A 27,402-nucleotide genomic window follows, 5' to 3' on the forward strand; every position below is an offset into this window, starting at 1 on the left:
TTGAATCCCACCACAGCAGATGTTGGAATTAAAAGTCAAATGATGACCATGAAACCATTGCCAATTGTCGTAAAAACCTATCTGGTTCACTAATGTCCTTTAAGGAAGGAAATCTGCTGTCCTTACCTGGTCCGGCCTACACGTGACTCCAGACCCAAAGCAATGTGGTTGACTCTTAAATGCCCTCTGAACAAGGGCAATTAGGGATGGGCAATAAATGCTGGCCTCGGTTGGCAGGCCCCAGTAAGGGTGTTGGGTGGGGGCATGTTGGACAGGGCTGGGTGGAGGGTGGGTGCGGTTGGAAAAACTGTGGGGGGCCTCCAATGCACTGACCAGCAACTCACATTGTTAAACATGCCAAACTACACTTTGGGTGAAGGCCTCTCCTGCTGACCATTAAATCGTGGCAGTGGTGGGAATGAGGCTCTTAATTCAACATTAATTGCCTACTTATGGGTCTCATTGGGCCATAGGTGGCCCACTTGACACCTCCCTTGCTTCTCATAGAATCATGGTGGGTGGGCTAGCAGTGTGCCTGTTTTCCCGCCATTGGGTGGCCTGTAAAATTCAGCCCACTGATTGAGAATTTTTTCTTGGACACATTTCTGAATTCCTCCCCCTCTTTGCTCTCCACACCATTATTATCCCAGTCTATATTTGGGTAATTGAAGTCCTCCATTATCTCTACACTGTACATTGTGCCTCTTTCTGTAATTTGCCTGCAAATTTTCTTCTCTACCTCTTCCCATTATTTAGTAGCCTTCAATATACACCCAGCAATGTAATAGCTCTTTTACTGTCCTTAATCCTAACCAAGTAGACTCAGCTTTTGGCCCCTCATCTGCATCATCCTTCTTCAGTGCTATAATACATTTCTTGATCGATACAGCCACCCTCACTCCTTTTATTCTTTCCCCATCTTTCCTGTATACCTTGTGGCTTTGAACCAGGTCTCTGCTGTTGCCACTTTATCATTTTCCCACGTGGCGTTATGTGCCTGCAGCTCACCAACCATATTAACCTCAAAGTCTTAGATTTGAAACTTGATCTGTAGTGAGCTGGCTGAACAAAGCCTGGGCTGAAATATAAATGGTAAATATGCCTTTAATATCTCCAGGCTAAGAAATAACATAATTATTCAAGGTGCCCACGCCTGATCAATATTTGGTCTCTTATACTGATTCAGAGAAGGGAAGGGGTCACGGTAGCTCCACAGATAAAGGTATACTACTAATCTACAGCCATTTGTGCTTTTCTTCATTTTACTCCCTTTGCTGAGCATCTCTGAACCAACAGAAGCCAAATGCTGTCAGAGAACATCAATGCCGCTATTAAGGTATTGGTGGAATTTTACTTCAGTCTTGTGTTATCAGCAAAGTTATCTTAAATCTGAAGGTTAAGAAAGTTCCACATTTGTACCTTAAGCTGTGCTGAGCTAGCTGATCACAGCTAGAACAGCGGCATTAGTAGTATAATTGGCCTCGATATCCCAGGGCTAAGATGGAAAATGATTATCCAGAATGTCTGCTATTAATCACTTTCTGGTGATTCATGTTGACTCAGAGAAATGCCAGATAGCTCCACTGATAACCCATATGTGTTTTTTTGTTTTGTTTTGTGCCCTTTACTGACTGTTTCGACCACAGAGGCTAATACTACCAGATAAAATAATGTAGCCATTATTTTGGTGTGAAACACGATGCGGGTGGGATTGTAGTTTAGCTCTGTATGGGCGTCAAACCAGGTGAAGACGGAATATGGCTTGGTTGCGATGCCCTTCATGTTGGAATAGTACACTGACACTCCACTATCTGGGGTCACCCATGATGAACATGCAATATACTGGGAGATGGCCAGTATCGATGGAACTATATCCCACATCCTTTATAAGAAAAGAAAATTGGAAAAAAATTCCACTGAATAAGCAGAATAATTGCTGCTGTTCCCTGAGCATCTCCCACTGAAAGCTGAAGAAAATAGAAGTTGCCATTACATGAAGCAAATGTTTTATTTCCATTACCGACAGGATTGTGCAAAATTGAGATTTAGCATGAAAATTGATTTTTTTACCAGTAGCAATGGAATGATAATGGACAATGTTGCCAAGGGAATAGTAAAATCCTGTTCCATTCTTCCTTATCTTCTTCAAGAGCACGTTTTGCAATGTCGGCAGTCATGGCTTTCCATCTTTCACGATCTTTGACAACGGCCAACATCTTGTTGTTGTTCTCAAGTCTTGTACCTGTTTTACTTTTTAAGCTATCAGTGTATTTCCTCCATTGTCTCCCTCCTGCTCCGCTGCCTTCAACTTTACTAGTCACTACCAGATGTTCTAGTTTCGCTCTCCTAACTTTATGCCCAAGGAATTGTAGTTGTTTCTCAAATCTAACCCTCATCATACGTCTCAGAACGACATCTCTGTTGCCTTCCGTTGTCTTGTTTGTATTCCAACTATCACATTAATATAATAATGTTCACCAGAAGTAACATTTTGACATGTAGCATTTTCTTCCTTATATTGGTCAATATTGCTACAACATTTTGCATCGTTAAAGATGTCACATAAATGGAAGTTGTCGTTGCTGCCTGAAGCCTACTTATTACAGTGTGTATTCCGGATTCATTGCGTATGTTGGTGACTGGAATAGAGACAATTCTTCTAAATATACTGTGTACACCAGATGTTTGGACATATAAATGATTGAACAACAACAGTACTTGTGGCCAGAATTTTACATCCTGTGGGCCGACGCGCACCTGACCCTTCCAGCTGCGAAATAGTGTGAGATGACGTCAGGCAAGGGTCCCGACTTCATCGTGCACTCATGCGATATCTCGCTCGGCGGGCACGCGCAGCAGTTGGAAGCGTGCTCGCCGACAATTAAGCGGGCAATTAAGCACATTAGGGAGGCACTTGAAAGCGATTTTTCATGGCCTGTCCACTTTTACAGTTGGCGGACAGGCCAGTCGGCCAGGCGGCCTTTATATTTTTGCTCAAACCTCGGTCGAGGGCAGGATGAAATCTCCGTGGGGAAATAGAATAACAAAGAGATACCTGGGGACTGGTTGTTTTTAAATGAGGTTTGCTTTCAGGTGCTTGATTGTGCTGCATGGGCATATTTTGCAGCATTTTGGTTGTTTTGATTATTCTGTGGAGGTCTGCAGCTCCTTGAGGCAGCTGTCTGCCTCCAGGGAACTCACTGGAAGTGCTCACCAGCACCCGCGATGACATTGACACTCGGTCTCTTCCCACCCCCAATGGCAGTGCGCATTACATGCTGGCTAGCCGTTAATTGGGCAGCCAACGTAAAATCGCGGTTGAGGCGCCCGTTTCCTATCCGCTTCTGGGCCTGCCGATCACGCGCGCCCGACAAGCGAATAACTCAGGCCTATGTTTTGATGGTTTTGTACGTAACAAAAATCTTCCAAAGCACTTTACTGAGTTTGAGGAGAATCAGCAAGAAGTGGGGTTAAAATTACAGATCGTATCAAGAAGTTTAAATTTGAAGGGGTTTTTATGAAGAAATGAAGCAGAATTGTTTTAGAAGAGAATTCTAGATAAGGCGTGCACTGCCTGAATGGGTTGCCACGGATGCTGTAACAGAGCGTTGGTGGGGGTGTCCGCTGAGGTTGCGGGGGTGGCTGCGGGTAGGTGGATGGAGGGACAGAAGAAAATGGCGCAAGAAACCAGATTTGGAAGAGCTAAGTTAGGTCATAACTCTGGAGAAAACTGCAGAGGAGGAATGGAACATTGCCAGGGAGAGATTTAAAGATGAGAACAAGGGATTTGAAATCTCAGGTTTTGACATCTGGAGGCCAGTTGGAATTATCAACGACTCGGGTAACAAGTGTGTGGAACATATGAAGATGGTTATGGGCTGTCTCACAGACTAGTCAAGCAACAGCCTGACAAGATCCAACAGAGGATGCTGGTAAGAAGTGACTGAAGCATTCTGGGAGAAGTCAGCGCAGACACTGCGACTCAGGAGGGAATCGAGGAGGACCCACTGTCAAAGAACGGAATAGCCCCAAACATTACATTGCTGTATTGTTTCCATCCCTCCCTCCTCCTCAAACCTAAAAAAAAGAGAGAGGGGAAGAGGCAGTGCCTTCAGGAGTACACCAGACCTGCGAGGGATTTTAAAGAAAAAGCAGCTGATTGGTGAATAAATCCTGGGAGCAGACTCGGAGGGAGGAGCACCAGAACGGTAAGTATAAATCTAGCTTACCTCGGGGATTCACGGCCTTGTCTCCAGGTATCAGACTCAGAGGGAGGAGCACCGGAGCGGTGACCTCGGGGCACAGAGAAACTGAAGCCAAAACTGAAAAAGTGACGTCACAGGAAAGTTGTGACCTGATTGGTTGGTAGGAAACCTGCACCAAATTTGTAAAAAAAAACACTGCAAAGCTAATTAATAAATTAATTAACTAAGTAGAGATGATTGGGCAGGTGATGTGTTGTAGCTGTATGATGTGGGAGCTGGCAGATCCCATTGCGAGCCACAGTGACCACATCTGCAGCAAGTGTTGGTTGCTGGAGGAACTCCGGCTCAGAATTGATGAGCTGGAGTCTGAGCTCCGGATGCTGCGGCACATCCGGGAGGGGGAGAGTTACCTGGACGCTTTGTTTCAGGAGGCGGTCACACCCGGTAGATTACGTACCTCAAATTCGGTCAGTGGTCAGGATCAGCAGGGTGTGACTGCAAGTGAGGCAGGTAGAGGGATCCTGTGTTCAGGAACAGAGGAGCCTCAGCTCTTGACCTTGTCCAACAGGTACAAGGTACTTGCTCCCTGTGTGGATGAGGAACAGGGCTGTAGGGAGGATGAGCCAGCTGACCACGGCATCATGGCACAGGAGGCCATTCAAGAGGGGAGAGCAAAAAGACAAGTGGTAGTTGTAGGGGATTCTATATTTAGGGGAATTGATAGCATCCTTTGTAAGCAGGATCGAGAGTCCCACATGGTATGTTGCCTGCCCGGTGCCAGGGTGAGGGACATTTCTGACTGGCTTGAAAGGATATTGGAGAGGGAGGGGGAGGATCCAGTTGTTGTGGTCCACGTCGGGACAAATAACATAGGTAAGACTAGGAAAGAGGACCTGTTTGGGGATTATCAGGAACTAGGAACTAAATTAATGAATAGGTCCTCAAGGGTTATAATCTCCGGATTACTACCCGAGCCACCTGCAAATTGGCATAGGGATGCAAGAATAAGGGAAGTAAATATGTGGCTAAAGGAGTGGTGCGGGAAAGAGGGGTTCCATTTCATGGGGCACTGGCATCAGTATGGAACAGTAGGGATCTGTACTGTTGGGATGGTCTCCACCTGAACCGATCTGGGACCAATGTTCTAGCGAAAAGGGTAAATAGGGTGGTCAACAGGACTTTAAACTAGAAAGTGGGGGGGAAGGGAAGGGTAAAACTCCAAGAAGTATGACTAATGGGAAACAAAGCAGCAGGTTAGTGTGTGGGGGGGTGGATTCAATTTCATGGAAAATTATGACAAAACTGAAAAGAAAGGAGAGCCCAGGAGAGGCTATTAAAATCTCCAGAACACAAAATAGGACAGAGTGTTTGGAAAGTGCAGGGAATCTAACTTCAAGCACATCAGATAAAGGGACAACAATGAGAAGGGGGACGGGAAACACAGGACTAAAGGTGTTGTATCTGATTGCATGCAGCATACGAAATAAGGTAAATGAGCTTGTGGCGCAGATTGAAATTGGCAGGTATGATGTGGTGGTCATCACGGAGACATGGCTGCAAGGGGATCAGGACTGGGAGCTAAATATCCAAGGATATACATCCTATCGAAAAGATAGGCAGGTTGGCAGAGGGGGTGGGGTTGCTTTGTTAGTAAGAAATGAACTTAAATTGATAGCAAGAAACGACGTAGGGTCAGATGATGTAGAATCTGTGTGGGTAGAGTTGAGGAACCACAAAGGTAAAAAAACCATAATGGGAGTTGTGTACAGGCCTCCGAACAGTAGGCAGGATGTGGGGCACAAGATACACCTGGAGATAGAAAAGGCGTGTAAGAAAGGCAAGGTTACAGTGATCATGGGGGATTTCAATATGCAGGTAGAGTGGGAAAATCAGGTTGGTAGTGGATCCCAAGAAAAGGAATTTGTGGAATGTCTACGAGATGGCTTTTTGGAGCAGCTTGTGGTGGAGCCCACTAGGGAACAGGCAATTCTAGATTTAGTGATGTGTAATGAGGCAGATTTGATAAGGGAGCTTAAGGTGAAGGAACCCTTAGGAGGAAGTGACCATAATATGATAGAATTTACCCTGCAATTTGAGAAGAAAAAGCTGGAATCAGATGTAATGGTATTACAGTTGAATAAAGGCAATTACAGAGGCATGAGGGAGGAGCTGGCCAGAATTGACTGGGAGATGAGCCTAGCAGGAAAGACAGTGGAACAGCAATGGCAGGAGTTTCTGGGAGTAATTTGGAAGACACAGCAAAAATTCATCCCTAGGAAGAAGCATACTAAAGGGAGGACAAGGCAACCATGACTGACAAGGGAAGCCAGGGACAGCATAAAAGCTAAAGAGAAAGCATACAATGCGGCGAAGAGCGATGGGAAACCAGGGGATTGGGAAGCCTACAAAGACCAACAGAGGACAACTAAAAAAGAAATAAGGAGGGAGAAGATTAAATGTGAGGGTAAACTAGCCAGTAATATAAAAGATTGCAAGAGTTTTTTTAGATATATAAAGGGTAAGAGAGAGGCAAAAGTGGACATTGGGCCGCTGGAAAATGACGCTGGAGAAGTAGTAGTGGGGAACAAAGAAATGGCGGAGGAACTGAATAGGTACTTTGTATCAGTCTTCTCGGTGGAAGAAATGGGTAACATCCCCAAAGTTCAAGAGAGTTGGGGGGGCAGAGGTGAGTATGGTGGCCATTACCAAGGAGAAGGTGCTAGGAAAACTGAAAGGTCTGAAGGTGGATAAATCACCTGGGCTAGTTGGATTACACCCCAGAGTTCTGAAGGAGATAGCTGGAAAGATAGTGGAGGCATCAGCGGTGATCTTTCAGGAATCACTGGAGTCAGGGAGCGTCCTAGAGGACTGGAAAATCGCTAATGTAACCCCCTGTTTAAGAAGGGAGTGAGGCAAAAGACGGGAAATTACAGGCCGATTAGCCTGACCTCGGTCGTTGGTAAGATCTTAGAGTCCATTATTAAGGATGAGATTTCAGAATACTTGGAAGTGCATGATAAAATAGGGCAAAGTCAGCATGGTTTCATCAAGGGGAGGTCATGCCTGACAAATCTGTTAAACTTCTTTGAGGAGGTAACGAGTAGGTTAGACAAAGGAGAGCCAATGGATACTATCTACTTGGACTTCCAGAAGGCCTTTGACAAGGTGCCGCACAGGAGGCTGCTCTGTAAGATAAGAGCCCATGCTGTTAGAGGCAAGGTACTAGCATGGATAGAAGATTGGCTGTCTGGCAGGAGGCAGAGAGTGGGGATAAGGGGGTCCTTCTCAGGATGGCGGCCAGTGACTAGTGGAGTTCCGCAGGGGTCAGTTTTGAGACCACAACTTTTCACTTTATACATTAATGATCTAGATGAAGGAACTGAGGGCATCCTGGCTAAGTTTGCAGATGATACAAAGATAGGTGGAGGGACAGGTAGTATTGAGGAGGCGGGGAGTCTGCAGAAGGATTTAGACAGGTTAGGAGAATGGGCAAAGAAGTGGCAGATGGAATACAATGTGGGGAAGTGTGAGGTTATGTACTTTGGTAGGAAGAATTGAGGCATAGACTATTTTCTAAATGGGGAGAGAATTCAGAAATCTGGAGTGCAAAGGGACTTGTGAGCCCTACTCCAAGATTCTCTTAAGGTTAACTTGCAGGTTGAGTCGGTAGTTAGGAAGGCAAATGCAATGTTGGCATTTATTTCGAGAGAACTAGAATATAAAAGCAGGGAATTGCTGCTGAGGCTTTATAAGGCTCTGGTCAGACCACATTTAGAATATTGTGAGCAATTTTGGGCCCCGTATCTCAGGAAGGATGTGCTGGTCCTGGAGAGGGTCCAGAGGAGGTTCACGAGAATGATCCCAGGAATAAAAGGCTTAACATATGAGGAACGTTTGAGGACTCTGGGTCTATACTCGATGGAGTTTAGAAGGATGAGGGGGGATCTGATTGAAACTTACAGAATACTGAAAGGCCTGGATAGAGTGGACGTGGGGAGGATGTTTCCATTAGTAGGAGAGACTAGGACCCAAGGGCACAGCCTCAGAGTAAAGAGGTTTTAGAACAGAGATGAGGAGAAACTTCTTTAGCCAGAGAGTGGTGAATCTATGGAATTCATTGTCACAGAAGGCTGTGGAGGCAGGGTCATTGAGTGTATTTAAGACCGAGATAGATAGGTTCTTGATTGGTAAGGGGATCAAATGTTACGGGGAGAAGGCGGGAGAATGGGGTTGAGAAACTTATCAGCCATGATTGAATGGCGGAGCAGACTCGATGGGCCGAACGGCCTAATTTCTGCTCCGATGTCTTATGGTCTTATAGTCATCCTCACGGAATCATATCTTACAGATAATGTCCCAGACATTCCCATCACCAACCTGGGTTATGCCCTGTTCCACAGGCAGGACAGACCCAGCAGAGGTGGCAGCACAGTGGTATACCATTGGGAGCGAGTTGCCCTGGGAGTCCCCAACATTGACTCAGGACCCCATGAAGTCTCATGGCATCAGGTCAAACATGGGCATGGAAACCTCCTGCTGATTACCATGTACTGCCCTCCCTCAGCTGATGAATCAGTGCTCCTCCATGTTGAACATCACTTGGAGGAAGCACTGAGGGTGGCAAGGGCACAGAATGTTCTCTGGATGGGGGACTTCACTGTCCATCACCAGGAGTGGCTCGGTAGCACAACTACTGACCGAGCTGCTAGACTGTCTGGGTCTGCGGCAGGTGGTGAGGGAACCAGCAAGAGGGAAAAACATACTTGACCTCATCCTCACCAACCTACCTGCCACAGATGGATCTGTCCATGACAGTATCAGTAGGAGTGGCCACCGCACAGTCACTGTGGAGACAAAGTCCCGCCTTCACAATGAGGATACCCACCATCATGTTGTGTGGCACTACCACCGTGCTAAATGGGATAGATTTCCAACAGATCTAGCAAATCAAGACTGGGCATCCATGAGGCGCTGTGGGCCATCAGCAGCAGCAGAATTGTACTCGAACACAACCTCATGGCCCAGCATATCCCCCACTCTACTGTTACCATCAAGCCAGGGGATCAGCCCTGGTTCAATGAAGAGTGCAGGAGGGCATGCCAGGAGCAGCACCAGGCATACCTAAAAATGAGGTGTCAATCTGGTGAAGCTATAAAACAGTACTACTTGTGTGCTAAACATCATAAGCAGCAAGTAATAGACAGGGCTTAGAGATCCCACAACCAACGGATCAGATCTAAGCTCTGCAGTCCTGCCACATCAGTCATGAATGGTGGTGGACAATTAAACAACTCACTGGACGAGGAGGCTCCACAAATATCCCCATCCTCAATGATGGAGGAGCCCAGCAAAGCAGTGCAAGAGATAAGGCTGAAGCATTCGCAACAATCTTCAGCCAGAAGTGCCGAGTGGATGCTCCATATCGGCCTCCTTCGGAGGTCCCCAGAATCACAGATGCCAGTTTTCAGCCAATTCGATTCACTCCACATGATGTCAAGAAACAGCTAAAGGCACTAGATACTGCAAAGGCTATTGGCCCTGACAACATTCCGGCAATAGTACTGAAGACTTGTGCTCCAGAACTTGCTGTGCCCCTAGCCAAGCTGTTCCAGTAGAGCTACAACACTGGCACCTACCCGGTTATGTGGAAAATTGCCCAGGTATGTCCTGTACACAAAAAGCAGGACAAATCCAGCCCAGCCAATTACCGCCCCTTCAGTCTACTCTCCATCATCAGTAAAGTAATGGAAGGTGTCATCAACAGTGCTATCAAGCGGTACTTGCTTAGCAATAACCTGCTCACTGATACCCAATTTGGGTTCTGCCAGGGCCACTCAGCTCCTGACCTTGTTACAGCCTTGGTTTAAACATGGACAAAAGAGCTGAACCCCTGAGGTGAGTTGAGAGAGACTGCCTTTGACATCAAGGCACCATTTGACTGAGTGTGGCATTAAGGAGCCCTAGCAAAACTGGAGTCAATGGGAATCAGGGGGAAAACTCTCCGCTGGTTGCAGTCATACCTAGCACAAAGGAAGATGGTTGTGGTTGTTGGAGGTCAGTCATCTCAGCTCCAGGACATCACTGCAGGATTTCCTCAGGGTGGTGTCCTGGGCCCAACCATCTTCAGCTGCTTCATCAATGACATTCCTTCCATCATAAGGTCAGAAGTGGGGATGTTCGCTGATGATTGCACAATGTTCAGCACCATTCGCGACTCCTCAGATACTGAAGCAGTCCATGTCCAAATGCAGCAAGATCTGGACAATATCCAGGCTTGTTCTGACAAGTGGCAAGTGACATTCGCACCACACAAGTTTCAGGCAATGACCATCTCCAACAAGAGAGAATCCAACCATCGCCCCTTGATGTTCAATGGCATTACCATCACTGAATCCCTCACTATCAACATTCTGGGGGTTACCATTGACCAGAAACTGAACTGGACTAGCCATATAAATACTGTGGCTACAAGAACAGGTCAGAGGCTAGGAATCCTGCAACGAGTAACTCGCCTCCTGATTCCTCAAAGCCTGTCCACCATCTACAAGGCACAGGTCAGGAGTTTGATGGAATACTCTTCATTTGCCTGGATGAGTGCAGCTCCTACAACACTGAAGAAGCTGGACACTGTCCAGGACAAAGCAGTCCGCTTGATTAGCAGCATATCCACAAACATTCACTCCATCTACCACCAATGCACAGCAGCATCAGTGTGTACCATCTACAAGATGCACTGCAGGAATTCACCAAGGCTCCTTAGACAGCAATTTCCAAACCCACGACCACTACCATCTAGAAGGACAAGGGGAGCAGATAGATGAGATTACCACCACCTGGAAGTTACCCTTCAAGCCACTCACCATCCTGATTTGGAAATATATCGCCGTTCCTTCACTGTCACTGGGTCAAAATCCTGGAACTGCCTTCCTAACTGCACTATGGGTGTACCTACACCACATGGATTGCAGCGGTTCAGGCAACTCACCACCACCTTCTCAAGTCAATTGTGAATGGGCAATAAATGCTGGCCCAGCTAGCGAAGTGCACATCTCCTGAATGAATGAAAAAAACATACATATGAAAACTGAGCAAGTTAAGGTGGAGTGATGCAGACTTGTTGGATTACTCATGGCCTTGAACATCTAAATCCAGGGTCACATGATAGAGTGCAACAAATGGAGCCATATCCAACAATGCAGTGACTTTCTGTGTGTACCTCCTCTTGTCACTTGCTCAATGTTTTGAGAAGCCTATTTGAAGTGAGAGGATGAATGGCCATCTTGGCAGAATCTGCCTCATAGGCCCATTTTCCTGCCATGCTGCTTGTACTAGGCACACTACCTGGATACATCTGAGCAATTGATAGATTACCAATGATGTAGATAACGTTCACTGTTCCTGCCCTCTCTGAATGATCTTCCTTTCTGTAAAACTTGGCAATGGCAAGTGACTACCCAAGAACTCAGTAGCACTAGTTACAATGTTTGTGTAAGAATGCTGTTTGGCATTTCTTCCATCATTCTTTTGGGATTCCCCTGAGATAGGTTGCAAAGATGTCATTCACTCTGTGGCAATATCATAAATCCATTTTCTATGACTGCAGCGATATCAGTGATGCAGCAATAGAAACAGAACGAAAGAAGTTGCATTTAGGTAGTGCCTTTTACAAATTCAGGACATCCCGAAGCCAATGAAGCACTTTAGAAGCATAATCACAACTGTAATGTAAGTAAGCAGAGACATTCAATAAGATGATAGAAATTACTCAGCATCTCAAACAGCACTCCTTTTCCCCTTGTCAGAACTAGGACTTTATAAATGGACATTCTGCCAACAGTACTGTATGTGAGCTGACCTTCACCTTCTGTTGCATGAAAGAGTGTTGTGAAATGAATTAATTCCATGCCATCTCCCTCAGAATGCAGGACAGAAATATTTCCATTCAGGCCATTCCTTCCATGTAGGAAGAGGAAGCATGTTCAGTAGAGTGCACTTGCTTCAGAACATCCACCGATACCAGCAAACTTCTTTTTCATTTAGTCTGAGTACAACAAACCTGGAAGAGTGGATTCATTTGTCCAATCACTTCCCTCTGTGTGTTTTGCTCCTAACTTTTCAGAGTAATGGCATTTTCCCCAAAAAGAGCCACCCTGCTTTGCTGCACCTGCTGCAGGGGGACCTCCATTGTCAGAGAATGGGGCCGTTTTGCCCACATTTCTCCTTGTAGCCATTTGTTCCTGCAGTAGAGGGTTTCTTTGCATCACAAAAACCGGTCGTCTTTCTAATGCACAGCAACAGCTTTTTAAGAGCTGCTTCCTGAGCAGATTTTTTGGCTTTAAGCAAATAACATACCAACTTGAAAAAAAATGGTTACTTTTAAATTTTAAGCAGAAGTAATTTTGAACATTACTTGTAGGCTGGAACAAAGAGGAACATGAGAACATTAGGAACAGGAGTAGGCCATTCAGCCCCTGGAGCCTGCTCCACTAAACGTTTGATCCACTGTGTTGGACACTGAGATCCACTGTGGGCAGGATTTGAACATACATGGAAAAACCCCATTGTGTTTTGTTTCCAAAAAATCCATAAGACCACTTTAAGCTTGTCCACCCAAAATACCAACCCTACAATCATCTTAAGACAGCAACTATTGTTTTAACTAATAGTTCTGTACAGCTATTCTTCCTGGCAATGTTTTCAAGCTATTAATCACCCCCAATAAAGAAATACCTGAATGCTAACCCTAAAATTGCCTTTCATAACTCTGAATCTATGCCCTCTTGTCCAGCATTGAAATTCAAACCAGTTGAGAATCCCAGAAGTATGTTATTTGCTTACTATTGCTCAATCTAGATCAATACGCATGGATTCTAGCTCTGTATGTGAGATCCAAAAAAGAGGGAGAGCGATAATTAGGGTGGCAGCAAGTGAACAGATGGAATGTAGGACAGATCAGCTAGAGAGGTGAGCAAGGCAGAGAATGGACAGTGTGTGATAAGCAGGACAGAAATCTTCAAAGCTGTCAAGGCACAAAAGGGCTCAGCCAGACTGAGGCAAGGAAGGGCAGAACAAAGTTCACTAGAGTCTTGAAAAAGTAGTGTAATTACCAAGGAAGTGGAGAGGACACACAAATTATACGTTGGTATTGCAAAGCAGATTGACATCTGTAATATAGGTATACCTGTGTAATTTCTTAATTTCCACCTTTTAGTGGATTTTAAATATAAAATAGATGCAAAAATGCAGAAGCAACCACCAAAACATACAGGAATATTCGTATAGAATATTGAGAATCTTATTTTATTTGAAAATACTGACCTCCTGTGAAATTGCCAAATTTAGATTCATGAGATTTTTGTTATTTTTAAGAGTCAGAATACAAACTATGTAAAGACTGTAGATTTCTTTGATTCAGTGATTGTATCATATCTGAAGTTTGAATAGTAGCAATTTGATCTGGCCACAAACTGGAAACTAGACTAAGTTGTCATGGAACTAATCCTCCCACATTTACAGACAAGAGATCACTGTGAGTAGTATTGACGCACTACTCTTGTGAATTCTGCAGTATAATTTACATATAATATAACTGAACACCGTGTCTAGCGTACTACACCAGACATCACATTTTCTACCAAGATTGCAGCTGCTAAACAAGAACTTGCACCCATGTAACACCTTTAACATGGTGAACTGTTAAAAGGTGCCAGTCAAACAAAACTTGACAACAAGCTACGTAAGGAGATAATAGAACAGATGACCAAAAGCTTGGACAAGAAGGTAGGTTTTAAGGAGTGTCTTAAAAGAGGAGAGAGGTGAAGAAATTTAGGGAGGGAATACTAGAGCTTAGGGCCTAGTAAACTGGAGGCATGGCCATCAATGGCGGAGTGAGTAAAATTGGAGATGTGCAAGGGGAAAAAATTTGAGGAGCACAGATCGCAAAGGATTGTAGGGTTGGAGGAGGCTACAGAGTTTGGGAGGGGAGAGGGCATGGAGAAATTTCTTTAAAAAATAAGAATTCTAAAAATGAGCAGCAAATGGGCGAAGAGTGGATCCGACTTGGTGCAAATTAGAATATGGACAGTAGAATTTAGGATAAGTTAATGTAGGGTGGAAGATGGGAGCATTGGAAGGGGATATGACATCGGGTGGGAAATCCAAGGAACTTACAATCTGTCTGTGGCATTTTAACAATCAAGTCCAGAGATAACAAAAACAAGGAAATGGCGTTGAACAGCAGGAGATCTGAGATAGAGGTGGAGTAGGGCAATGTTATGACGTGGAGCAAGGTAGTCTTGGTGATTGAACGGATATGTGGTCAGAATCTTATATCAGGGTTAAGCACGGCACCATGTAAATGGACAGATTATTTCCACTGGTTGATGAAGTCATGAAAAAAGGCATAAGCTCAGGGTGAAAACCTTCCTTTCCATCCTCTCAGAACCCTGGGTCTGACTATCTAAAAGAGAAATGGGTAAGCAGTTGAAAAGAAGAATGCAAAAGAAATCAGGGAAAGTTCAGAAAAATAGGATTCATTTAAGATAATTCCAACTGAACAGATATGAACCAAGTATCATTCTGTGCTGTGATTTTGGTAATTGTATGATATAAAACGACGTAAAATCATTTAGGAGTCACTGTTTAAAAATAAGGGGTCGCCCATTTAAAACAGAGGTGAGGCAAAAGTTTTTCACTCAGAGGGTCATGAGTCTTTGGAACTCTCTTCCTGAAAAGGCAGTGGAAGCACAGTCTTAGAATATTTTTAAGACAGAAGTGGATAGATTCTTGGTAAGCAAGGGGTGATAGGTTATTGGGGGTAGGTGGATGTAGATTTCAGGTTCATATCCGATCAGCCATCATCTTATTAAATGGTGGAGCAGGCTCGAGGGGCTGAATAGCCTACTCCTGCTCCTTGTTTGTATGCTCATAGGTTCATATTTATAACAATTATGCTGGCCTTTCCACCCTGAATCCTCTCTTTGCATCAGGCACAGTGATATATATGGTAATGAGCCTGTCAGACGTCTTGCTACCACATAATAGGACTTATTTTCCTGATTCTTGTCTCTGATGAGCTCTCAGAAATGCCAGTAAAGAGCGGAGACAATTTAATGGGGAAAGAGCCATCCTGAGAAACCTATGTCTATGAAACAGCTTAAGACATTTCCAGTAGCCAGCTTCATTTTTGTAATGGAAGGCTTGTTCGATAATGTGGCCTGCCTTTGAACCACCCCCAGGAAGCCTACTGGGCAGACTCAGTCTTGAAGGAGGCCTCTTCTAACATTTATGAACTCCTCATCTCTCTGGATCTTGAGGCCAGTTAGGACATGCTGGTTGCCAAACTCCATCAACAGGAAAAAGGACTCAATGATCTGGATAATAACTCCAAGGAGGATAAAGAGCAAGGGGATATGACATCGGGTGGGAAATCCAAGGAACTTACAATCTGTCTGTGGCATTTTAACAGCCACCTATTTCTAATTTTCATGGAATACATGACAATAGATGAGGTTATGGACTGGCATAATGTGTTGTCAATTGGGGTATTTCAGAGCCAATCCATAGATAGAATTTGGAGGACTTTGAACAAGGAGACAGAAAAGTTTCATCATGGATTCAGGAAGGTCAAGTGCTTGATATATTGGTGGATGTAGTGAGTTAGTGAGAGATACTCATCCCGAGTAGTGGGAGGAAGAAACCTCTATTGCCATCTTGAAGGCATGGTTGGAGAGGGAGCAGGAGGGCTGGGGCAGGAACATTATGCAATGCTCCTGAATTCGTTGCAGAAAGTATCTTAATGACCTAACCAGCTGCACATTTACTTGAATCCTATTGTGCACATTACACCCTCTGCACTCAAACTTGTCAAACTTACTCCATCACATAATTTCTCACACCCACTTACCCTTGCAAGCACACCCATAATTCTCTTTCTGTGCATTTCCTCACATCCCCATCTACCAATCCACCACTGCCACCCACCTTGATCTTATGCAACTTAATGCCTCTACCAAATAGTCACCCTCCCTTATACAATGTGTCCATTGAGTGAGTACATCCCATTACAGTCCTTCCCCTGTTCCAGAAAGAGAGAGCACAGAACACAAAGCAGAGGAAGAGGATCAGAAGTGATCATCCACAGATTTCCTAGTTAATAGCTGACAAGTAGGAAGGGCTGGAGATCAATGGCATTTTGGTGTTGCTGACCATCAGAGATGGAGAGATTGGGACATACCAGCTACCTAAATATCAGTGTCCGACATGTCATACAACACTCAATCATGTTGACTTGATTTCCAACAGTGAGTGGAATATAATCATCTTCATAATGATAAGTTGCAATATTCACACATATAGCAGCAGTTGGTGAACTTCCCAGCTGACAAATCCTCAGAGAAAGTGATTCTTTCTGAGGATGCACCAACTCAAGACTCATGCTTGCCATACACCATCTCAGATCCAGCTAGATAGTTAATTGGGATTTAACCTGGTGACTTACATTTTATAAGTGAGCAAGGGAGGGCAGTGGTGGTGATGGCAGCTCTGGTGAATCTGCATCAGAAGGCGTAGCTCTCCCCAAACTCTGCTCTGCTGGATGCAGATGTTGTACCCTGGACGCTGTCAACAAAAAGTATAATCATTAAGGGGCAGCAGAAAATCTGTAACATACTGGTAGGCCTTCCATGCACACTGCCCATGATTGCAGGGAGTGTTGTAATATGGCTTTAAAGGATAGCAGCATGACATCACTAGAAGGGAAGTGTGTCATGCAATCCAGTCTTAGTTTCACTTTTGCCTGTGAGCCGAACACAGCACAGCTCTGATATCTTCAAGCTTCCTACCTTTGTATAAATGTTCCCTTGTGCCAAGTTTAAATTAATGAACCACAATGTGTTTACACAATCCCTTATGAGTGATTGGTGCCTATAGCATTATAACAACACAAAAGAGAGGACCGGGGAGTCCAGCTCATGCATTTCATGAAGCAGGATGAAAGCATTATGGCAGCTCCCTGGTATCCACCTGCATAAACCTTTTCTTGTAGTTACACACCAGATTCTCATCAACGGAATGGAAACCCTTGCAGTTTACCAATATTTATGTTGTCTGAATGTGTACGGATTACTATGGGCTGGATTTGACAGGGTGCCGGAGTCCCTGTCTTCCCTGGCAAAAAAGTCAGGGCAAGTTTGCCCCTGCTCCAGCAGCTCACCCCACAGGCATTTAATGCTTGGAGGGGTGTTAATTGCCTTGGGCAGGAAGTCCTACCTTCGAGAGCTACTTCTCCAGTCCCAGTAGTGCCACCAAGAACGATGGCCACTACTGGGGCTGCATCCAGTACCCATGCTGAGGAGCAGGAAATGGAGTCTGCCCAATAGTCTATTCTAAGTATCATTCACTCCCAGAAAAACCTCCTGACATCAATACTAAAGTCCACTGATGTGAAACATGAACTCTCTTTCTCACTCCACAGATACTGCAAGACCTGTTGAGCATTTTCTGTATTTATTTCAGGCCACTGATTGGCCGGCAGCTCACGGCAGGCAAGACGTTTATTGCTGGGAGCCTCATTCATGGGGAAGGCCCGCTAGGGCACTGATTCCATCAGGCACCCCCACAGAACTGGTGGGGTTCTCCAACCATGGGACAAGACTCCTGTCGGCTTGACAGAATCCAGCCAGTATTTCTCCCTACCTGACTTTACCTCTCTAACCATTACATCATGTTTTCTGCATTTCATTCAATGGTTTGATCCACGCTCAAGCTTTGTACTGAATACACAGAACTTTGAGTTTAATTAATAATCTTTAATTTTGCTTTTTACTAAGAACGGAACAAAGTAACATCCTTACTTTTTATTCATCAGTGAATACTGAGATCTCAAGACAAAGAAACAAGATTTCAAATGTGAATGGAAGAGAAGGCATGAGTTAAAAGCCAGACTAAATGTCTGATGCAACATCACTCCCGTATTTTCATGGAAACATCAGCAAAAAGGCCTGTGAAATTTTATTTGCAGCAAATGGGAAAGACGGAAGTTATTTACTGCGAGAGAGTGAAACCATTCCTAATGTTTTATGTCTCAGTGTCTAGTAAGTACTGGTATGATAAACATGTAGTTTTGTTTACAGGTCTAATTTTTTACTGGAAGTTAAAAAATATAGTCAAAAATGTATTTCAGCAAAACATCTTATGGATATAAATTTCAAAAGGGAACAGACAAATGCGGCCGACCCTTATTAGTCCTCATCTAATGTATCTACTACACGCAGTAGTTATTGATCAGGAATTAGACCCCAAACCAATTTTCCCTTTCTCTTTCAATTGTACTCATACCAACACCTCAGCTGAGATCAGCTAATTCAGTATTGAGGATCAAACCAAGGACCTCTCTGCTTTGTATGTCTCAGTTACTATCGCTTTTTAATTACTTGTATCTTTGTTACATAACAATTCTATTATTAGAATTAATTAATAAGTGGGTTGATATTTCTACTTTGCATTTTCCCTAGGATTCATTTTACTTTATCATAAATTTACTAATTATGGCAAGATAGTAGGGGGGGCTGAAGGTTGATAAATAATGAATTATATCAGACTGCTTTAAAGGAGTAATAAATGATCATGCTCATCCTGATCAACTATTCTTCTTTTAGAAATCATCGGACTAAAAAAAAATTGTTACAGTTATTGCCACTGTTGCTTTGGTTGAAATTCTTTTGTGTGAAAGTGCAAATTTGTGTGTGGTGTTGCAGTGGAATTTTACATACGTTTAGAGAAAGGAAGTCTGTTAGTCTGAAAAAAACCACAACATGCACTAATTATCAGACTTGTTTGAATGGTTTCAGGCTGCAGTATATATGAATCAGGTGAGAATTTACAATGGCTGCAAGAGGTTTTATGGCATGCCAGAGCTTAAGGAATTTTAGGCTGCATTTAATGTTTAGTTTTGGGACAAAGTTGTTTCACTAAAGTTATTGCACAAATGTGGCCTAAGTCTGGCGTTAAGACCTCACTTGATACTGAAGCGAAGACTTGACACTCTCTGGAATAGAAAATCTCAATCCAATTCATTTTTGAGTCAGGTGGGGCCTCAACTCTGGACTTATATCACAGAATGTTACCACACAATCATAAAGGTAGAAATAGTGAGGTTCTGTTGCTGGTGTGGAGACTCATTAACATGGATGTGGTACGTCCAATAAGGGCAATAGTTTTGTTATCGAATCTCCCGCCTGTGCTTATGTCTACTGGAGCTCTGCTCTTGGAGCAGAGTCTCCAGCAGCAATTTCTGTGCTCTAATGTTAATGGCCTCTTACAAGTGCCAGATGCAAAAGCATATACAGGTGATACAATTCACTCAACACTAGTCCTGTAATGACTTATTTGAAGCTTATTTTGTAGTTTAGTAATCGATATGGTGCAATGATACTCATAGATAATATCTGTCTCTTTTAGCTTTAAAAGAATTGTATATACGTACAGAATTTTTAAAAATCATCGAGGACGTTTTATGGTTCAGGTAAGAGTGCAATTAAAGGTATTTGATCTATGACTGTGCTTTTCACTGCAGTATCTAGCACAGAAAATGATTTTTCAAAAACATGAGAGGAAATTTTCCAATTGTTCACCCAATATGTACTTGAGGTGCAAAGTTAACTCTTAGGAGATCTAGGCCATTCTCTTAAACTCTGGTTCACCAACTGCTACCAATAGCTGCCCATGCACATAATGTAAACTGCGACATATAAGTCGATCTGGTAGATAAGACCACTCCATTTTGTCAGCTCCAAAAATCATGTTTTTGCACGTACTCGGCGTATAAGTTGACACCCCCCACCCCCATCCCTTTCAGCTGCTATACTCGCATGAGTTGTCAGCCTTAATTTTTCACACCACAAATAGATGTTTTACTTCCCCTTACCTTATAACTAGGTGCAAGGGATCAAGCAGGTGATATGGGCTGTGTTGCAAAGATAGGCAGGAGTTTAAGACACCCTCACAAACCCCCACCCTGCATGGCGAATGACAAAAATAGCGACCTCCCAAACGCACGCCAGTGGTTCACTTTTATACTCGGTGAATAAGTCAACCCCATTTTTGGGGAGATTTTTCAAGGCTTCAAAGGTTAACTTTGACATCCAGGGAAATAAAATCTTCCCCCTGATGTGAAATGGGTTACAGAGGCATTCTATTAGTATTCATATCAATGTGCTTCCTAAATCCATGTGATAATATTCTTTCGGATCTGACTTCTGAACCAGCTACTTTTTCTACCTGTAAAGACAATAGAGTTCTATGATCAGTTAGCTGAGTCACTCTTCCTGAATATTGAAGAACAATTGTAATAAACACAAAAAATGTAATAAATTAATTTTTCTTAATTTTATTCAGCAATAGATAAACATATAAATAGATTTGTACAATTTAACAAGTTTGATGCACTTTAAATTTGGAACTTTTTAAAATATGGAAACAACAGAACGTGTTCAGACTTGTTTATATTTAAACTTTGTTGAATAGCCAGCAGTAAACCCACACATGCTATGTGGTGTTGAGCACCTAAGATATCTATCACTGATAAGAATCAACATCAACTATTTCTTGGAACATCTATACGTGTGTATTTTTTGCTTTAGCACCTCTTTTTCTCTTCTGTGCAGGCAAGTTGCTCTGCATGAGATGGTTGCGAGGGTGGAGGGGTGGGGGGTGCGTTGTTGGTGGAGCTCCCTGATTTGTACTCCAAAAAACCTTCTTCAGAGGATAGCAATGTATCATGCCTAGTTGAGTGGTTAGGCTCAAATTTGTATATATGTTATGACATGACAGATGATGTGTGCCAGGCAGACCAAATCCACAAGGGAAACTTGGTCATGCTTTCACAACGGTTTTGCAATTTGTATTTATTTCGAGAAGATCTGTGCACTGAATTCAGAAATAATGAGCCTACCAAGACCTTTAGAGATTAAAAAAAATATTAAATTAAGATATTTGTTAATAAGGTAAAAGATTTCAAGCACATACATATGACTACAATTACTTACTACTATAACACATCCTAAAATTCCTAACTGACCTGACTCCCAGTTACACACGCACTTTAAGCAACAGTCCAAAATAGATTTTAGACTTAAAACAAACTCAGCAAGTTGTAGTAATAAACTCCATCTGAATAACTTTGCACTTTGGTCTCAAAATTATAAACAATTGTTTCTGATGAATTGTTTGCAACAAAAACCCCAATGCTGCAATGCTAACACCATACTCAGAGTCTCCTTTTTGATCGTTCAATATCTTCTCTGTTGTACATTCATCTTTCATGTAAAATACCCTATCGGTTTCTCAATTCCAGTTTAATCTTGTTGCAACAGTACAGTGCCAATGCCTACATCACTTGCATCAATGGCTAACTTAAATTGCTTGACATAATTAGGTACTGCCGAAATTGGTGCCATAGTCAATAGTTTTTAAACTGTCAAATGCCTTCTGACACTCCTGTGTCCATTGAAACTTCTTGTTATTTTTTAATAGTTCAGTCAATGGAGCAACCATACTGATAAAATTTGGTACAAATTTCCAATAAAACCCACTCATACCCAGAAATCTCAAAACTTCTCATTTTGTCTTAGGCACTGGGAAATCCACAATGGCTTTGGCTTTCACATTTTTTGGAACCACCTTACCAAGTCCAATGGTATGGCCTAGATATGTAATTGCACTTTTTCAAATTCACTTATAGCCAAGTTCATCACCAAATTAACTTCTTGCAGTCAATTAAATTGTTCTTCCAGATGTTGTAAATGCTCCTTCCACGTTTGACTGAAAACTATCATGTTGTCAATTGCTCAGTCCTGCAATTATTTTGTTTGTCAATCTTTGAAATGTTACTGGTGCATTTTTCATACCAAATGGCATGACTTAAACTGATATAGTCTACCTGGCATCACAAAAGCCGATATCTCCCTTGCTCTCCCCAATAACGGTTCTTGCCAATATCCTCTCAGCAAGTCAATCTTTGTGATAAACTTTGATTGCCCCACTTTTTCAATGGCAATCTTCCAACCGTGGAATAGGATATGAATCTGCTTTTGTCACTGCATTCACCTTTCAATAATTCTGACACAGTTTTTGTTTTCCATCTGGTTTCAGTAGGCGAACTCCAGTTATTGCAACCAGACTCAATTATGTCATTATGAAGCATGAATTCAATCTATTTCTGTACTTGTGCCAATTTTGCCGGACTTAAAATCGATAAGGATGTTGCCTTTTTAAAAATGAATCCCCTACACTTACATCATGGCCGGAATTTTACAACAGTGGGATTTTACTGTCCAGCTGAAGCCAATGGAGTTTACAATGGCTCGCTGCATGTTACGGATCCATCCCTACCGTGGTGGGGCCAAAAAATTCTGGCCCATGTGCAGCTAAATTTGTTCTCCCCAGCTTATTCTCCAAATCACTTTGACACTTGTCTGGAAGGTAACTCAATATTACATTTAAATTTTTAAGTACCCCCTCATTATCCAATTTGATTAGAGGAAACTCAATTTCAGCATCATTTATTTCTAGCTCTTTCTCCTTATCTACCCCCACTAATATGTCCTTTTGATTCTCTTCCCTGTCAAAGTATTTTTTAAGCACATTTACAAGGCACACCCCCGCTTCTTTCTTCTATCTGGTGTATTTATTAAATAATTTACTTCACTCAATTTCTTTTCAATTCTGTAAGGTCCACTAAACCTTGTCTTTAATGATTCACCCAGTACTGGTAACAAAACTAACACTTTTCCCCCAGCAACAAATCTGTGGCTCTCCTACCTGCCTTCGTTTTCATCACTTGCTGTGATATCTTTAAATGTTCCCGAGCTAACTCACATGCTCTTTCTTTCTCCAAAGTTTGTCACATAAGTTTCTGAATTTTTACTCATTAACTCCTCCTCCATTCTCTCTCCTTGAACAATCTTATCAAAGATAGTATCAGCTAATTGAACTTTAACACCTTTTCCCTGCCATTTAACTTCCTCTTCTTCCTGTTTCAATCTGTGAGCTTGTGATCTTGTTACTACACAATCTGGAGACAGCCCAGGATGTTCTGTCCGCAACACCTCTCTGTTGAATTCCCCTTTCACTGGCTGCTTGACTACCTTAGGCATCACCCACATCTGTGACCCATTGTGATCATTACCTAAAATAAATTGAACCCCTGCAATGGGCAATTTTTCCACAATATTCCAACAATCACCTCACCTGTTTTCTATTTACTCTTTAAATTTACCTTCCACAATGGAATAGCTTTAGCATCTCCATGAACCCCACTTATCACCTTTTCCTGCAATACTCCCCCTGAACAACAAATATCACTATCCCATAACATCAAGGACTGATTAGCACCAGTGTCTCTTAAATTTTTAATAACTTTACCTGTTCCACCCTGTACACATGGAAAGATTTCCCTTTCACATACAAAATCTTTAAACATTCCTGCAACCTGCTCTTCAGAACTCCCTTGGGTAAATTGTGAACACACTCCCACTTCTTTGCTTATCACTGATCCTTCCTGCTTTACCTTTACACAAACCATTGTTTTTTCCTATGCCTGGACCTCAGAACCAACAGTACTTTTACTTCCAGAATTTTTCTGCATTCCAATTACTGCAACAGATTTTCCTTGTAACCTCCAACACATTGACTTTGTGTGCCCAACCTTATTACAATGAAAACACCTCAATAAAGTGTCATTTCTACCCTCAGCACCTTCCTTTTTAGTCTGAGAAAAAACTTCCTGAGAATTTCCAAGTGTTCCTTCTCTCCCTTGACTACCTACCTTCCTTTCATCTTCCCACTTTCTATCCTTCTCTGATTTAAAAGGGTGACGAAAGAAAGGTTTAGATCTATGAACTAACGCATAATCATCAGCTATTTCTGCTGTTTGCCTTACCATTTTAACCCTCTGTCCCTCCACATGACATGGGTTCTGACTACCAAAGGAATTGAATCTTTAAATTCTTCCAAAAGAATTACTTCTCTAAGAGCTGCATATGTTGTCTCTACCTTTAATGCCCAAATTCACCAGTCAAAATTACTTTGTTTTACTCTCTCAAACTCAATATAAGTTTGACCAGGCTATTTCCTCATATTCCTAAATTTCTGCCAGTACGTCTCAGGAACCAACTCATATGCACCCAAAATAGCCTCAAAAGTGGGACAAAATTCCTCTTTTAACCTGCTGAAAGATTATGATATGAAATGAGCTGGCTAGTTTTAATTGAAATCCTAGTGGGTGTTGACCTACAGCATCAAGCTCTACCTAAATCAGGAGAGATGGATGTTAATTCTGTAGGCAAAAAAGGGAGAAACATTTAGGGCAGGATTTTTAGTTTGGCGGGTGCCGTGATTGGCGGGCCCAGGAGCGGACAGGGAATGGACCGCCGACCGCGATCGGCTCCCGACTGCGATTTCACATTGGCAGGCCAATTAACAGCCAGCCAGCATGAAACACGTGCTGAAAGGCTCAGCGCTGCCGGGGTGGGGGCAGAAGGAGTGCTGAAGTCAGCACAGGCGCGGGAGAGCGCTCACAGGAAGCTCCCTGAAGGCAGAGAGCTGCCTCAGGGAACTGAAGACCTGAACAATCTAAATTAAAGGTCACAGAAACCGGGAAAAAGTGTCCAAGCTTTGTAATCAGTCATCTGAAAATGTAGATAATGAAACTGCTGTCCACAGAAAATTATTTTAATTTATCACGGAAACCTCATCCTGCCCGTGGATGTGGTTTCCTGAAAAATGCAAAGGCGCCGATTTACCCACCCGCCAACCATAACATTGGACGGGCAATGAAAAATCTCTGTTAACTGTGCCGTTAATGGGCTGAATTGCCCTCTTAATTATCTGCTGGTGCACTTCCAAGATTAGCGCGTACCTGCCGACTGAAATATCGTGTGAGTGCACAATGACGTCAGGACGCTCGACCGACCTCATCATGTGCTATTTTACGGTTGAGCGAGTCGCGCGCGCATCCGCCCACTCAGCGAAAAATTTTGCCCTTACTGTTTTCTATCACTGACATCCCACACCTGAACAAGCATTCACAGAAGAAACGTAAATGAACCTTGAAATTACAACATGTAGAATCTTTTAATACTTTCTTTATTATTTATATAAAAAGACATTTTATAAAGGATGCAGAGAATATATTTTTTATTTAAAAATGAGGAGTTTCCTGACAGTGAAAGAGGCATAAGAGCATTGGGAAGCTTATACAGGAAGCCTACTGTATTATTTCAATACAAAGCCCTGGTTTGTGCAATTCTTTGTATATGAAAACACTTTGAGAAGTGGACTATTCAGTGAACATGAATGGATTATGCTAGCTTTTAACAGAATGTATTGTATTTTCATTGTACAGACAGGATATGGAGTCAAAGAAAAGTTCTTCAAAACCCTGGCTGATTTAACTGCTTACTATAAAAAACCTGGCAAAGGTCTTGTGACTCAATTATGTTGCCCTTTGGAAAAAAGCAAAACTAAGGAGGAGGATAACGTTAATGATTATGAAGGTATGGCGAGATCTTCCTGTATTTTAAACAGTACTTTTTTTATACCAGTTTCTATAAGTGCTATTAATCTGACAGCAAAAATAAGTGACCAAAGTCATGAATAGAATGGCATAGAATGATAGGAGGAAGCATTAGATAAGGCCCAAAAGCGGGCGCGGGGATCTTAATGTATGATGAGTCTACACTCATTGCTTCCAATACAGGTGGCATGCAAACTTTGTGCTGCCTACTAATTTAAAAGATTGTAGCATGTAGTTCAGTGCTAAATGCACTGATGAGTGGCTGCATGCCTCAGCAGGGGATCTAGGTTTGTGTGAGGCTCGCACCATTCAAGGCTATAGTCTGCACTCATAAAGCCAGACTGCACATCTTAAAAGGGGAAGTGCATTCTTGCTGCAGCAGGTGCTGCAAGTGACTTTGTAAGATATTGTGAACTTACTAATGGCACAACAGGGCAGAGAGTATGATCTGAGGTTCTCTGGTGCATCACTTGAGGCTTAGGTGCAGGAGACGGACAAGAGGAAAATGTTCTCAATCCACAGGGTATCAGGAGGCTCTCCAGACAAATGCTGTGAGGCAATGGGGCAGATAGCCACTGCATCAATGTCAGTAGTGTCGCCCTGAGAACCTGGATACAGTGCTGCAAGGAGTTCAACAATCTCACATGAGTGGTCAGTGAATGCGTCTTCAAATGCCATATCCTTACTAATGACCCATTCATCTCACATGCTCAACTCATTACTAACCATCTATATCAATCACAACTCACAACTAGCATTCATAGTTTCACCATATCTTCACACACAGCACATCTCACAGCTTACACACATTGCTATATAATCAGCTGACAAGCACCTCAACCAAACTCATTGCACCACATTCGATGCAGGGTAAGGTGATATACAACCACAGGCAGCAGCTCCAAATCCACAGGGGACAGGCACGACTGTATGTCCTCATCCCGATGGAGAAGGTGGTGCTAGCCATCACTGAAACTGCCACAGCTGGCCATGGCTAGTGGCAAGGCTGAAACCATTGAAGAAGATAGTATGCTTCACCTCAATCCACCTTCTCATATCCTCTTCTCTTTCAACCCACAATCCCTTCTGATTTACAAACTGCAAATGGTCCAAGCATGAACCTATTGCTTTCCCTTTTTCACCTCTCCCCACAAACCTACCCTTGTGCCTTTCTCCTTTCAGCTATCCAAGAATTGACCCCTGGTCAGGCAGGAATGAAGAAGAGTGAAACGTAAGAGGATCAAGAGATTAATCACACAACCTCACACTCACAGTCACCAGCTCAGCTTTTGGCAGTGCACATACTTTAGACAGCAGCATAAGAGTCTGGCTCCAAGTTGGCAAAGAGCTAAACGTGGAGCTTGGAGCCCATTGTCTTCAGTATGGAAGTAATGGTCAACTCCATGAGAACAGTTGCAGACCTGACCATGATCCAGTGTCTGGTGGCCAATGTCTCAGCTTCCAATTCAGCACAAGCAAAAGCCACACAACATTCAGTACTGCAGTGAAAGCTCACAATGAGGTCATGAGATGCATGCTTATGGCCATGCAAGCCCAGCTTGGTGTCATGCAAGCTCACAGACTGCTACCATCATGACAGCTAATACCTGTGTTCAAAGGGGC

At 43.0% G+C, this 27,402-nt stretch overlaps 1 protein-coding gene across 4 annotated transcripts in view; it reads left to right on the forward strand.

Moving 5' to 3' along the window:
• The window catches only part of LOC144691688 (SH2 domain-containing protein 1B), a 71,697-nt gene that overhangs the window by 33,353 nt on the left and 10,942 nt on the right, over positions 1–27,402 (forward strand). For all 4 annotated transcript variants that reach the window (XM_078560031.1, XM_078560029.1, XM_078560032.1 and 1 more), the window contains 3 exons: positions 18,073–18,298; positions 19,665–19,728; positions 25,609–25,759. In XM_078560031.1, the coding sequence (XP_078416157.1) occupies positions 18,153–18,298; positions 19,665–19,728; positions 25,609–25,759 (361 nt within the window). In that variant the 5' untranslated portion in view covers positions 18,073–18,152. The remainder of the gene's footprint in view (positions 1–18,072; positions 18,299–19,664; positions 19,729–25,608; positions 25,760–27,402) is intronic.

Source organism: Cetorhinus maximus, chromosome 16 (assembly GCF_964194155.1).
Source record: "Cetorhinus maximus chromosome 16, sCetMax3.hap1.1, whole genome shotgun sequence".
NCBI lineage: Eukaryota > Metazoa > Chordata > Chondrichthyes > Lamniformes > Cetorhinidae > Cetorhinus > Cetorhinus maximus.